General features: G+C 57.5%; 1 protein-coding gene across 3 annotated transcripts in view; it reads right to left on the reverse strand.

The window, feature by feature from the left end:
- PTPRF (protein tyrosine phosphatase receptor type F) overlaps positions 1-13581 on the reverse strand; it is an 84550-nt gene that overhangs the window by 3567 nt on the left and 67402 nt on the right. For 2 of the 3 annotated variants that reach the window (XM_045545643.1, XM_045545646.1), the window contains 14 exons: positions 13314-13411; positions 12864-13117; positions 12685-12778; positions 11835-12050; positions 11339-11493; positions 9039-9154; positions 6163-6195; positions 5310-5407; positions 2269-2392; positions 1924-2099; positions 1095-1214; positions 659-813; positions 295-580; positions 18-196 (listed from right to left, as the gene is read on the reverse strand). In XM_045545643.1, the coding sequence (XP_045401599.1) occupies positions 18-196; positions 295-580; positions 659-813; positions 1095-1214; positions 1924-2099; positions 2269-2392; positions 5310-5407; positions 6163-6195; positions 9039-9154; positions 11339-11493; positions 11835-12050; positions 12685-12778; positions 12864-13117; positions 13314-13411 (2104 nt within the window). The remainder of the gene's footprint in view (positions 1-17; positions 197-294; positions 581-658; positions 814-1094; positions 1215-1923; positions 2100-2268; positions 2393-5309; positions 5408-6162; positions 6196-9038; positions 9155-11338; positions 11494-11834; positions 12051-12684; positions 12779-12863; positions 13118-13313; positions 13412-13581) is intronic. The other variant, XM_045545645.1, reaches the window with a different exon arrangement.

The following is a 13581-nucleotide window of genomic DNA, read 5'->3' on the forward strand; positions in this document are numbered from 1 at the left end:
GTGACAAGCATGCTGACCTATAGCCATCCAGGAAGCTGGCATTGATGTAGTCAGAGCCCTCCACACCACGGATGGGCTGCAGACACACGCGAGTCAACTCATAGGGCATGATGTTCACCAGGCGGTTCTTGAATTTGTTGCAGGGCAGGTTGGCGCTGATGAAGCGGGATGTGTGGGCCTTGGAGCTGGCCAGCAGCTACCGAGAGGGAGTGGCTGGTCAGGCCTGGCTTCCTGTGGGTCATCCCCATGACCCAGTCCAGGCCCCAGAGCCAAGCAGGCCCACCCGGGCCCTACCTTGAACTCAAGCTCCATGGCAGTCACACTTTCCCCTGGAGGCACTTGGCCCAGCTTCTGGATGTGGGCGTACAGGTTGCGGGCGGGTACCTCCGTGTGTCCACACGTGGCAGCCTCCAGCAGGGCCTCATGGATGAACACATACTGGTCCTCCGTCTGTACCATGTAGTTCCTCTGAGATCGCATGCACGTCACATGGCCATAGATGTCGACCGTCTTCTCGTGCTTCATACGCTCCAGCATGGCATCGATAACAATGAAGCAGCCCGTGCGGCCCACGCCCGCGCTGCAGGACATGGGCTCAGCTTGGGGCACAGGTCCCCACCTCCCGCCCCACCCCCTCGGTGGCACTGTACCCTCTCACCTGCAGTGCACCACCATGGGCCCTGCATCTAGCGGGTTGCAGGCCTTGACCCGTCTGAGGAAGGCCAGGATCGGGGTTGGGTACTCGGGAACCCCGTGATCTGGCCAGGCCATGAACTGGAACTGGCGCAGCTCACGTTTCTCACTGGAGCCACTCTGGGGAGCAAAATGAGAAGACGGAGTGACTAGGAGTCTGCCTGCCACTGAGGTCAGACCTGCCACTCCCTCATGGGACTCAGAAGCCACACAAGGCAGCCTGAAGGAGCTTGCAACACCATTCTCATAACAGAGGCCATCACACCACACTTGTTCGAGCTCTTGACACTCCAACACCCAGGCTCCTGCTTCCCCTTCTGCCCCCTTGCCCAGCACACCACACTCAGGCCACTGTCCTTACAGGGCTCATATGGCAGACAAGCACTGGAGCAGGGCCATACCTTGTGGAGCGCAAAGGTGCGCACTGTGTATGTGGCCAGCTCCACTGTGTCTAGCAGGGTCACCTGAATAAGGCCGTAGGTCTCAGTGCCTCGGGCTGGCCAATACTGATCACACTTCACCTGCAAAGGGACAGGCAGCGCAGGGGGCAGATGCTGGAGAAAGCCCACAGGCTCAGGCAGGCAGAGGCAGGGCAGATGTCTAGCCTATCTGGTTGCAAGGTCCCCCAGCCCCAAACTCTCAGATCCACCATCCCCTGACCCTCACCAAGTCTCATCAGGTCCTCATGCTATGTCACCACCCCTTCCTAGCTGGTGGAATGAGGGCTGTAATTGAAAATTATTTATTCAAGGCCAGATCGCACCAGGCACATTTTCTGCCAAATTTACTCATAATGTTTATGCGCCATTTTCAAGCTCTGTAAATTTTACGTTCCAGTCAATGCTTTGCAGTGTAAAAACAGATAACAGCAGCTCTTTCCACTAATTAACTTAGGAGATGTGTTAATGCCCCAGGAACACTCCAGCATCTGGGGAAACATGTGAACACCACGGGAACATGTTAGCAACTGGGTAACGCATTAACAATCCCAGAAAATAACAGCATTTGGTGAAACATATTAACATCCCAGGAACCCACTAGCATCTGGAGAACATGCTATGTCCCAGGAACACCCTAGTATCTGGGGAACATGACAATACCCCAGAAAAACAATAGCATTCAGGGAATCTCTTGAGAAATCTCTTCCCACAAGGACAGAAAGTACCTAACATCACTTGATGGCTGAGTTATCTCCCACCCGCCTCCTGGCAGGGCCTTGCACAGTCTCACCCGGGACTTCTCCTCCAGCCGTGTCATCATGACCACAGTGGCCGTGCGCTGTTCCCACACCATCCGCCAGAAATCGCCCATGGTCTCGGGCAAGGGGCCCTGCGTGGCGATGTAGGCGTTCTGCTTTCGGTAGCCATCGATGTAGTTGGCATTGATGTAGTCACTCCCAGGGACGCCTACGGACGAAAAGGGCTGTGGGAGGGCATTACCCCAGGGCCCCCAGCCCAGCCCACCTGCCTCACCACACCCCAGCCTTGCAAGCATCTTCTGCAGGATGAGATGTCGCCCCAGCCGGCAAGGGGGAGGAGAGTAAGGGGAGGGGAGAGGGCACAGCCCTTCGCTCACCATCGATGGAGGTAAGGATGACTCGAGAGTGGTCGTAGGCAATGACATTCGCGTAGCGGTTCTTGGGCTTGTTCACCTCCAGATTTGAATTCTCCCACGTGAACTGCTGTCCAGGGTCAATGGACTGCAGGGAATGGAGGAAGCCCATGGACTGTGTGAGAGCTGATGTCTACCTCCTACTTCCCCTGCAGGGACGCAGGTTTCCAGGTGTTGCTCACAAACTGCCTTTGCTCCACAGGCCACAGCCAGCCCCTCTGTCCCACAGTGCCAGTCAAGTTCAGCACCACCTCCCCTGGCCAGGGAGCTCAGAGTCTCCTACCAACACAGTGATGAACCAAGGACTCCTCTGACCATGATACCAAATCCCTTTGTCAGGTGAGTGGCCTGGGGTGGGGCCAGGAGAAAAGTCACACATCCTCCTGCAGCCCAGCACACACCCTCCCCACCCCACTGCAGCACTGCAAACTGCCCAGGGCTCTGAATACCTGTGCCAGGCTCTGCTCCTACCTCTCAGGCTATTCCTTCCCCGTCTCCTCTCCTTCCCCTGCCCTTTCCGTAGCAGGACACAGGGCTCCTCCAGGGTTCCTTCCTGGCCCTCTTCTCACTCTACAGCCTTTGCTCGCAGTATTCTTACCCTCGTATGCTGGAGCTGCCCGTAAGCCCAGCTGTGGCCCAGAGCTGTCCCCTGAGTATCAGGTAGCCTCCTGGACATCTCCACCTGGAGGTCTCACAGGTCCTTCAATCTCAATCCTTTTAGAGCTGAGTTCACCACCTTCCCCTCCCAGCCCGGCTCTGCTGCTGGGACTCCACCTCAGTGAAGGGCACCATGACCCAGCTACCCAGAAGCTGGGCCAGAACCTGCTAGTCGACCTCCAAATCCCTGTGTGCCACCCGGTCAGTCACCGTGTCCTGCGGCTCCCCCTCCCTTCCTCTCCGCAACCTGCTGCCCCTGCCCTTGGCCAGGCCACCCCCGCTCAGGCTTGGCCTCTCCCTGCTCTCCCCCCTTGCCCCACTCCCACTCACAGCCAGAACAATCCTTCCAAAATGCAGACCTGAATATCAACTTCCTCCTTAAAAGCCTTCTGTGGCCCATCACTTCAGATAGCAAGACGACTACAGCAGTCAGTGTGCCTGGCGCTGTCATAACACTTGGCATGTATTTCTTTATCTAACTCTCCTATGAGAGAGGTTCTATCGTTATCCTCACATTCTACAGCTGGATGAGGTCCAAAGCTCTCAGCACACACATGATGTCCTCCATATTTTGCCCCCAGCCTCGCTACTCCCCAAAGGACAGTGTCACTGCTGCCAGGAGTTCCCCCCCCACCCCAACCCTCAGGCTGCTTCGGCGAGGTCAGCCTACCTCTCCACGCCATGTCGGTCATATCTGGTACCAGGGAACGTGGTCACAGCCACACGTTCAATGTGGATTATCTGACTGGGCTCCCTAAGGGCACCTGTCTCCATAGCCACAGCACCCTGCACGGTGACTGGCACACGGCACATGTGTGATGAATGACTAAGTGAGCATTAGCAGTAACAGAACTATGCGATCCTGGCTAGGGGAGAGCCCACAGCAGTCTTGGGTAGCCAGAGAAGGCTTCCCGGAGCAGGAGGGTCTTGTAAGGAAGCCTCTGACTGGGGGAAGGGAGTGGGCAGGAGGGGGAGGGGCCGCCGCGAGCAGAGGCACTGAGCCCAGACAGTAAGGCAGGGCCACGCAGGAGGGAAGGGCAGGGGTGGGGCGCAGCACAGTGAGTGTGGGCAGGAGGCCACACGAGGCCTGCCTGGCCAGATAAGGGACTGAAGGCAGGGAGCCCGATTCACAGCTTCGCTGCCCTGCAGCACAGCCTTATGCCAGGCAGGGCACAAGTGGGGACTCTACAGGTGGAGGCAGCGCGGTTTCTCTGCAGCAGACATGTTCATCCATTTGCCTGCCAAGCTCAATTTCCTCTTCAGAACCTGGCCCACAGCCCTTAGAATCTACCTGGCCCACAGCCCTTGGTAGGGCAATCCTGGTGCCCTGGGATGGGTGCCCCAAAAGCAGCTGAGGCCAGACATCTGACTGCAAAGGGAGCTAACTTGCAGACGAGGCCAAGACATCCTATCGGTCACCTGCCCACCGATCATCTCCTGAGACCTGCACCAGGTGCTGGGTAAACAGCAGCGGAGGAGGCAGAAAGACATCTCCACCTCGTGCATCTCTCCTTTAAATCACCTCCTTCTCTAACAAAGCCCCTCTCCAGCTGGGTGGCCTGGGGAGACTCAGAGTCATCCCCTGCTACCAGCTGTGGGTGGGATGGAAGCCCCCAGACTCTGCAGCCTGAGCCCCCAGCAGGTAGGAGTCAAGGCCAGGGCGAGGTGAGCATGTGGAGGGCCCCGAGCGGGATTTGCATGGGAGCAGCAAGCCTTGAGCCCCCTGACTCCCCATCTCTATGAGCTGTGCTGCTCCAAGTACAGACATGAGCACACGCAGGGCACCGGGTATCAGGCAGGCCTGGGTCTGAACCCTGGCACCACCGGCCACCAGCTGTTTGACCTTGGGCAAGTCACTCCCCTCTCTGAGCCCCCACTTCCCCACCTTTAAGATGGGAGAATGACAGTGTTCGTTTCACAAGGCCGTGGGGGACTGCATGCGAGCATGCCTGCCCAGTGCCTGGCCCACTGCTGGCCAGCAAGAAGCTCTTGATGGATGCCAGCTACCACGGCCATTATGGCTGATCTGTGTCTGTGTGTCTATGACCTTGTGTCTATCTCTGTTAGCATTTGGGCATGTGTCTGAGTGTCCAGACCCTGGTGGCACACAAAGCCTTCTGAAGCCTCTCCTGAGGGTGACCACAGGAGGGAGCTGGGCAGGGCCTTGGCCAGGCCCAGCGGCTGAGGAGCTCAGCTCCCCAGCTGAGTCCTGCTACTGCTGGCCCTCCTCTCCGGCTCTGGGGATCCTGGGGCCCCCACCCCAACCCCAGTTGGGACCTGGGACAAGACAAGAGCTAGTATGAGGGTAGGCCCAGGCTAGACACACACAGGGGGTAGGGATGTCTCACCTCATACTCCTGAGAGAACTTGAGGCCATCGTTGGCTTTGAGGCGCTCGATGTTGTCCGCCAGGTCAGTGATGGGGATGGGAGGGTGATCTCGCATACCTGGGGAAGGTGAGGCACACAGCCAGCGTTACCACGAGGTTTGCTCGTGGTGATGGAGACAGCCCCAATGCATGTATGTGCACATGTGAACACGTGTGACCATGGAGCACTCGGCACTGGTGGCATGGAGACGGCAGCACATGCGGCGACAGGGATGGTGGAGCACACAGTGGCTGGAGAGGGGAGAGGACTGAGGGATGTGTTGTCCTGCGAGCACACGGAGCAGATGTGGGTGGCCCGGCACTGAGTGGAGGCTCCAGGACCCCGCCTGGTGGGTCTCTCAAAAGGGAGGAGAGGCTTCCTCCCCCCAGGGGGGGAGGGCATCCCAGGTCAGTGGCAGTGGGCAGGACGGAAGCTGCTCTCCTATCGCCCCTGTCCATGGGCAACCCTCCTGCCCCTCACTGGCACCAATCACCATGGGAGACTCAAGGACATCATCGTCCCAGGCAACCGAGTATGTGGATGGAGTATGTTTATTCACAAAGTACAGAGACAATGGCAGGGTGACAGAGAACAAGGAGAGAGGAGGAGAGACGAGGAGACAGGAAACAGAGGCACCTGGAAGAGTGTCAGACACAGACGGTGGGCGGGGGCGGCATGGCACAGACGACAGAACTGGAGGAAGCCAGGTGGGCAGAGAGGGGAGAGGAGGGGGAGAGAACTAGAGGAGGAAGAGGGCGATAGGCGGAGAGAAAGGAGAGAGGAGACAGACACAGAAGCCAAAGTATCCCGCAAAGGGAACTTTGAGAACTAACTTGAGGTATTCGGGCAACTGGGGACACTGGAACCTGCAGAGAAAAAAAAAAAAACAGAAACAGCAGGACAAGAGAAGAGCCTGTTAACCTTTTCTGGTGACCCTGCTGTCAGACTCCATGGGGGACGGTGAGGGGCGGTAGGGGCTGAGAGGGCTTGGGAGCGGCTGGCCAGAGGGACAAGGTGACACAGGTAGTGAGGGCCTGGGGCTGCAGACGGGTCCCACCAAGGCCTTTGTCTCCCAACAGACCATGTCCCACCCCCAGCAGCCAGTCCTCCCAAAACACTGGGGCCTGGGTGGCCTCAGCAGCTCTTTTTATGACTAAATACTAAGTCCAAACCAACCCTGTCACCTCTGATATCAAAATTTGGCCTCGGCTATTTTCAGGCAATTTCCATATGGAAAAGGGGGCCTTGCTTTGTCAATCACACACCCTCTCCCGTCTTGCTGTGGCCCTCCTTCCACGCGGGCCACTCCTTGGCCCACTGAAACACTTCTGCCCAGAACTCGACGGGCGCCCTTTCTCTGAGGTCCCCCTGCAAAAGCCAACAGTCCTCTCTCTGGGTACCCACTGCTCTATGCCACTAAATCCCAGTCCTTTGCGCAGCACTCCCCACCCTGGACTCAGGGACACGGCACTCCTGTTCTTCTCTCTGTCCGCTGCTCCTTCTTAACCTCCTGGCTACCTCCATCCTTCCTCAACACGGTACCACCTTCCCTTCCCTGGGCTCCTTTCTCAGCCCCTCTCTTTTTCCCACCATCCCTGGGAGACCCCACCTATTTTCAGACTTTGACCACCGTGTGCCCCTCGGCACCCCACACACCTGTGGCTCCAGCCCTGATGCCAGCGTAGAGTCCCAGACCCATGGACCCACTGCCACCTGGACACCTCCCCAACAATTACTCAGCTGGCAACCACGGAGCCATCCTTTCCTCCCCCACGTGGACGCCAGTCCAAGATCTGCAGCCTGGGCCTCCTTCACATTTCCCTAGTCTGCCCCTCCCCTCCATTCCCACTGCCACCTCTCACCTACTCACTGGCTACTTACACGGTCTCCCTTCCCCAGTTTCTCCCCCTCCAACCCATTCTCCACACAGCAGCCGGAGTGTGTTTTTAAAGGACAATTCTGACCTCATCACTTCCCTGCTGAAAACCTTTAATGCCTCTCTGGTACCCCCAAAATGAAGTCCAAACCCCTTAGCCTGGCATTCAATGCCCTGTGTGACCAGACCTCTGCCTAACCCTGCCATTGTCTCTTGGCTGAGGATTCCCTGGCCCCCAGCTTCAGTGCTGCAGAAACACTCCAGTGCTCATCATCTGATGCCCATGCAATGCCTCTGAGCTTCTGCACATGCTTCCACTGAAGGGATGTACCTCCTACGCCCTCTTTTCCTAACCAGTGCCCACATGGTTTGGCATCTTCTCCCAGAAGAGGCTTCTCTGCCCCCCAGGTCCCACCAGTCTGGTGCCTGATTCCTCACAGATCCAATCATGCCAGGTTGGTTGCAACAGCCTGCTAGGTCTGCCTGGCATGCTATGTTCTTTCTCCAGACACATGCCCTTGCAGCTCAGTCACCATGTTGTGAGGAAGCCCAGGCCACATGAAGAGGCCTCACCTGGGTGTTCCAGCTGACAGCCCCAGCTAGGCTTGCAGCTGACTCAGCAACCACTGGACTCGTGAATGAAAAAGAGTCTTTAGAATCCAGGGGTTAGCAAATTTTTCCTATAAAAGGCCAGACAGTAAATATTTTAGGCTTTGTGGACATCTGGCATCTACTCCATCTATTTAATTCTGTCATGCTAGTATGAAGGTAACCACAGATAGCATATAAATGAATGGGCGTGGCTGTGTGACAGTAAAACTTTATTTACAGAAACAGGTGGTGGGCCGAACTTGGCCATGGGCCACAGTTTGCCAACCCCTGCTTTAAACGATTCTAGCTCGCAGCCTGCCTGCAAGTCTTCCAGCTGAGGGCCCAGACATTCGGGAATAGAGACAATCTGTTCCTGCTGTGCCCCTGTCTGAATTCCTGACTCACAAAAGCCGCGAGAGATAATACATAATTACTGTTGTTTTAAGCCACTAAGTTTTGGGGTAATTTGATACGCAATAATAACTAGCTCATGCATACACAAACCGTGTGTGTGTACGCATTAGTTCACTCGTTCATTCCGTTGTCTGTGTATTCGTTTCACAGGCATTCAACAAGAACCCACCGTGTGCTAAATACAAGGGATGGGGGATGAACAAGACACAGTTCCTAGCGCCACAGCCCTCTGTGAGAGGCATCAGGATGGAAGACACAGAGAGGTTCTGGGAGCCAAGGAGAGGCACCCAATCTTGCATGGGGGCTTCTCCCAGGAGGAGGGGTCTGAGCTGTGTCTGCTGGAGCATGAGGGAGGAGTGACATTTCAGGGAGAAGAACAGCTGGACAGCCCAGTAAATGGCTGGGAAGAAGGGGCAGGTGGGCAGGCATGACAAACCTGGGGCCAGCCTCTGGGACAGCTGTGGCACCCCATCTCCACCAAGTGTCTGGTGGGGCGTTTCCCACTGCTAACACGCCCCTCATTCATGTGGCGGGCATTTGGGCTCTGGGGGCTCCTTAGCCCATATTCACAGGCCCTGACTGAAGACCAGGCAGGGGCTAAGCATCCTTGCTGCTCCTAAGAGGCTCCTGGGCCCTGGGGCACCTGGCCAGCTGCTGGATATGGGGGCACCTCAGTCCAAAGTGGATGGGTGCAGGGCAAAAGGAAGAAAAGGGGCAGGAAATGGGGTCATGCAGCTGAGGTCTCTTTGCGGAGACCCCCATGACCTGCAGGACAGCCTGCAGGCCTCTGGTCGGGGTTGGGGTAACAGGCCGTGAGAGCCACCCTACCTGGGGTCTGGTAGTTGAGCCTCCGCAACTCCACAGGGTCGGAGGAGTGGGCCAGCAAGGAGTCCTTCAGCCCAATTGACTGCTCGTCTTTTGATGATGGGGAGTGGGTCCTTTTCCTAAAGAGACAGAAGGGAGGTTGGTGAGAGCCTGAGATCCAGGTAAGGGCAGAGATGTGTGGCACGGCTGGCTGCCACAAAGCCTCATGTCCATGGCTCGGTCCTCCCACTGCCCGCCCCATCCTGGGATCTCTGAGCATGGAGGAGCCAGGGCCAGAACAGCCTCAACATGAGAGAACACAGCAGGGAGGACGTGGGGAGACAGCAGGAGTGTGGGGTGGACAGAGGGGCAGTGCAGCGAGGAGGAAGGGGTCACAGAGGTGGTGGATCCTTTGGATAGAAGGCAGGTCACTGCTCGGCAGTGGTTGCTATCCCCAAGGCCACAACAGCAGAGGCAGGAGCCACCAGGAATACACATGCAAATGACACATAAAATACACAAACATCACAGGGGACTGGGCCCAGCTGTCTGGCTCTCAGAGTAGGAGGGTAAATGCCCAGGGCAGCAGGGGAGGGACGGGGAAGGCATCACCCTAGCTGGGTAGAATCCTCTCTTGATGGCCTGTTTCCCCATCTACAAGGACAGGGCCAGGGACAGACCACAGGACTCAGCTGCTGACAAATAGCCAGGGGCCACCTGGTCTGTGTATGTGTGTGTCTGGGGAGGAAGAACATGTGTGACTGTGCTCAAGTGTGTATCAGGGCACACTTTCCACTGCTCTGTGTAGTAAGTGCTCTTTGCACATATGCAAGACAGTCTCTTACAGCACTTAGATAACTTCTCAGAGAACTGGGAGCCTGGTGAAGGTTCTGGTGAGCTCTGCATAGGGGAGCCAATGAAGTCTATATTATGCATGTGCCTCAGAGAAGGAGCATCCTCTGCAGAGGGTACAGAGTTGAACTGGCAAGAGAGTGTCAGAGTCTGCCCCTCACGCTGAGGACTCAGTCCCGAGCTGGGGAGCCTGGAGAGCTGACCGGACAGCTTTCTGCTTAAAGCCACAGGCCAAGAGGCTTCTGGTCCAAGCACCGTCCCTCCCTGCTGGCCCAACATGTGCACAGGGATAAGTAGAAGGGGAGGTGTGTGAAAAGAGAAGGAACAACTCCTACCTTTCTTGTTTACTAGGTCCCGAGAGACAGGCAAGGACAGAAGAAAGGAACGGTCATTGTTTCTGCCAAGCACTCGGCCCTCTCATGACATGAGGACACTGCGGGCCCCTTACATGGCACCCACATGACATTCACAGGGAGGGAGTTTGCCTTTCCGGACAGACACCGGAACTAGGCAGGAGGGGGAAAGACGAGTGCATGTGCAGGCCACTCCTCAGGGTCCTGCCCACAGATCTAGCCACCTGGGAGGGAGGAGGAGACTTTTCAGGAAGGAGCACTGGGTCCAGGGCAGGGGCACAGGATACAGGCACTCCTACGCGGAGACGCGTTCAGACACACAGACCAGCACACGTTCATCCGCCAGGTGCTCACTGACACACTTGTGTGTTCAGCTATGCTGGGTGGTGGCTGGGGGCCAGATTAGCCAGGCATTTGGCCGTGAGGCTGGGATTATTTTGGGAGCCACCAAAAGGTTTTAAATTGAGAATGGCAAAGTTAAACCTTTGGAAGTACCTTTCGGGAAGGGAAGTGGATGGAGGTAGGAAGGGGAGACTCCAAGGGCAGGTGGCTGCAACCACCACAGGGAGGACTGAGTGTTGAGGACACACTGGGGTGGAGAGAGCTGTGGATGCCACGGTCACTACAAGCCTTCCATAAATGTCTGCCAAGTGAACATCCGTGGGCATGTGGGCCCACAGCTGGGTCTGGACCCCCTAGGCCTAAGCAGGACAGTGAGGCTGGGGACTCATCCAGGAATGGGGACAGAAGGAAGGGACTTAAGGTAGGAGACCAGAACAGGGTGTTGTCTTGAAGCTAAAGAGGAGACAGACACGCTCACATCCAGAGAAACACAGAGACCGACAGACGTGCCTGGGGATGTACATGGAACAACCCTTTGCGAAGCTTCGGCTCCTCACACCCGGGCTGACACCAGAGTCCCTCACCCGACAGATGCACGTGTGCAGACGCAGGCGCACGTGCACACACACTGCTTTTGCCCATCCTGGCTCCCTACGAAGCCCGGGCCCAGGGTCCCGACCGGGAGGGCTGCACCTTCTCCACAGGCACCCTGCCCAGAGGGGCCCTGGGAGGCGAGGGGCAGGTGGCTGCCTGCTGAGCACCAAGGGCAGTGCTTACCTCTTGAACAGGAGGATGGCGATGACAATGAGGATGATGAGGATGACTGCCAGGACGGGGCCTGTCACCCACAGCATCTCGGGCTCCTCCTGCTGCTGGGCTGGTGTCACCTGGACCACGATCTCATCTGAGTAGGGGCTGGAGGCATAGCGCTTCTGTGTCCCGGCAGAGAAACAGCACAGCTGTAAAGCTCAGTGAGAGGCCCCCTACCTTGCGCCCATCAACCCTGGAGAAAGGGCCCTAGGGCTGGTTACGCTGGGCTAGGCTGAGCCTGGTCTCCCCAACCCGAAGAGGCAGACCTGGCAGGACTGGCTCTCTGGGTCAGATTAGGCCTGGCCTTCTGGTTCCCAGGGCCTCACGTCTTGGGATCCCCAGTGTAGGTCTCAGGTCTCTGTGGCTGCCCCAGGCCTGGGGTCTCATGGTATTTAAGACTGGCTTAGTCTCAGGTCAGGCTGGGGGTCTCAGGGTACTTCAAGACAGGTGAGCTCAGGCAGACCTGATCCACGGGTTCCTTCAGGGAGGCGAGCACAAAGCATTGGTAGCTCAGGTCCGGAGACAGGGGGCGGTTGTAGAAGCCCCGGTAGTTCTTCTTGTCCCCTAGGGTAAACGTCTCAGGGAGCACGTCCACCTGAGCAGCTACATATGGCTTCAGCCGCTCTGCCTGCCGCCGCCGCCGCCGCTCTGTACTTCCCTGCTCGATAGCTTCCAGAAGCTGGCAGAGCAGAGCATAGGGTCATGCAGGGCCTCAGAACATGCTGCCCCCGGGGCTGCAGCCTGGGACACTGGCTCCCTGGGCTGGATTGGAGGCTCACTTCCTGTGTAAGAGCCAGGCCTGGCCCACCACCTTCCGAGAACGATGGGGACACCACAATGCCATGCCTCCCACCAGAAAAGGCCCTGTGGGTAAGCTGCCCCCATCCTAAACAGAGAAGACTGTTCCCACACTGATTGTGAGAGCAGGACAGAAGGATTTCAAACATCTTAGGGCCACAGGCTATAAGGCTCATCTAGCCTTCCAAGGCCTGCAAAGTCTACCAGGCGTGGGCTTCTCCAGACCTGCAGAGACGTCTCCATGACTCCCCGGCCCAGGGGATTCTCACCAAACACCTCCAGGGAACTCTCCGTAGCCCTCCAGGAGTTCTCTGAACTCTCCCAGGGGGTTCCCCTCAGAGTCCCTCTCTCCAGAGATGGGGCAGGCTGCCAGCCAGAGCAGCCAGGAAAGGGATTTCAATTTGGGGAGTGAATCTGGGAGAGTCACTGGGGGACTGCTCAAGGCAGGAAGGCCACAGCTAACCACTGCGATGGGGCTGTGCTGTCATCAATGTCCCCATCCCCTCCCCAGGTACCTCGTCCAGCTCCAGCTCCTCAGGTGTGCTCCATCTTGGTGCCAGCATGCTCCCGCCCACACGGTCGATGGGCACCACCACAATGTAGAACCACCTGCATGGACAGAGCAGGAATCAGGACTGTCACTGCCAGTGGCCTCCAGCCCTACCCTGCCTCCCCAGAGGCCTCGTGTGCACACCTGACGAGCGAGGGGTCCTGCACATGGGGCATGGAGAGGGAGAAGCGGCCGTCCTCTATGTAGGCAGAGGCAGGCACTGGCTTGTGTGGCAGGAGGTCAGGGGCCGTGCGGATGGACACAAGGTGCTGCAGTCCCCCTGCGCTGCTGCCACGGTTCATCAGCACAAAGGAGTACTCTGTGTTGGGCTGCAGATCTGCAATCAGCTTCCGCATCGAGTGCCCATCCACCTCCACACTCTGCCCGTTGTAGAGAATCTGCAGGGGATGGTGGGAAGGAGTGTGGCAGTGCCTCTGGGTGAGGTTCCCCACCCCAGGCCTGGAGGACACAGTGCTCACACACACAACCAGGATCCTGCTCTGCAGACATGCGCACATGTAGGCTGGGAGTGAATGACAGCACACAGCAGGTCCGTGTGTGTGCTGGACCTGGCTGGCTGTGGTCCTTACCCACCTTGAAGGGTACAGCCGACTTGTAGGAGTCAGGGACCTCCCAGCTGAGCAGCACAGACGTCTTCATTGCGGCCGCCACTCGGAAGTTCTTGGCAAACACTGTGGAGGCATAAGGAAGGGTCAGCTCTGGCTGAGTATCTGGGCTGGAGTAAGTGGGCCAGAAGGGTTCTCAGACAGGATGAGGCGGCCAGGGCTTGGGGGTTTAGGAATGGCTGCAGAGTACCAAGCACCCCCACTCCCAGCCGGCTTTGGATCGCAGTTCACCTCCC

The sequence above is a fragment of the Lemur catta genome, chromosome 3, assembly GCF_020740605.2.
Source record: "Lemur catta isolate mLemCat1 chromosome 3, mLemCat1.pri, whole genome shotgun sequence".
NCBI classification, from domain to species: Eukaryota; Metazoa; Chordata; class Mammalia; order Primates; family Lemuridae; genus Lemur; species Lemur catta.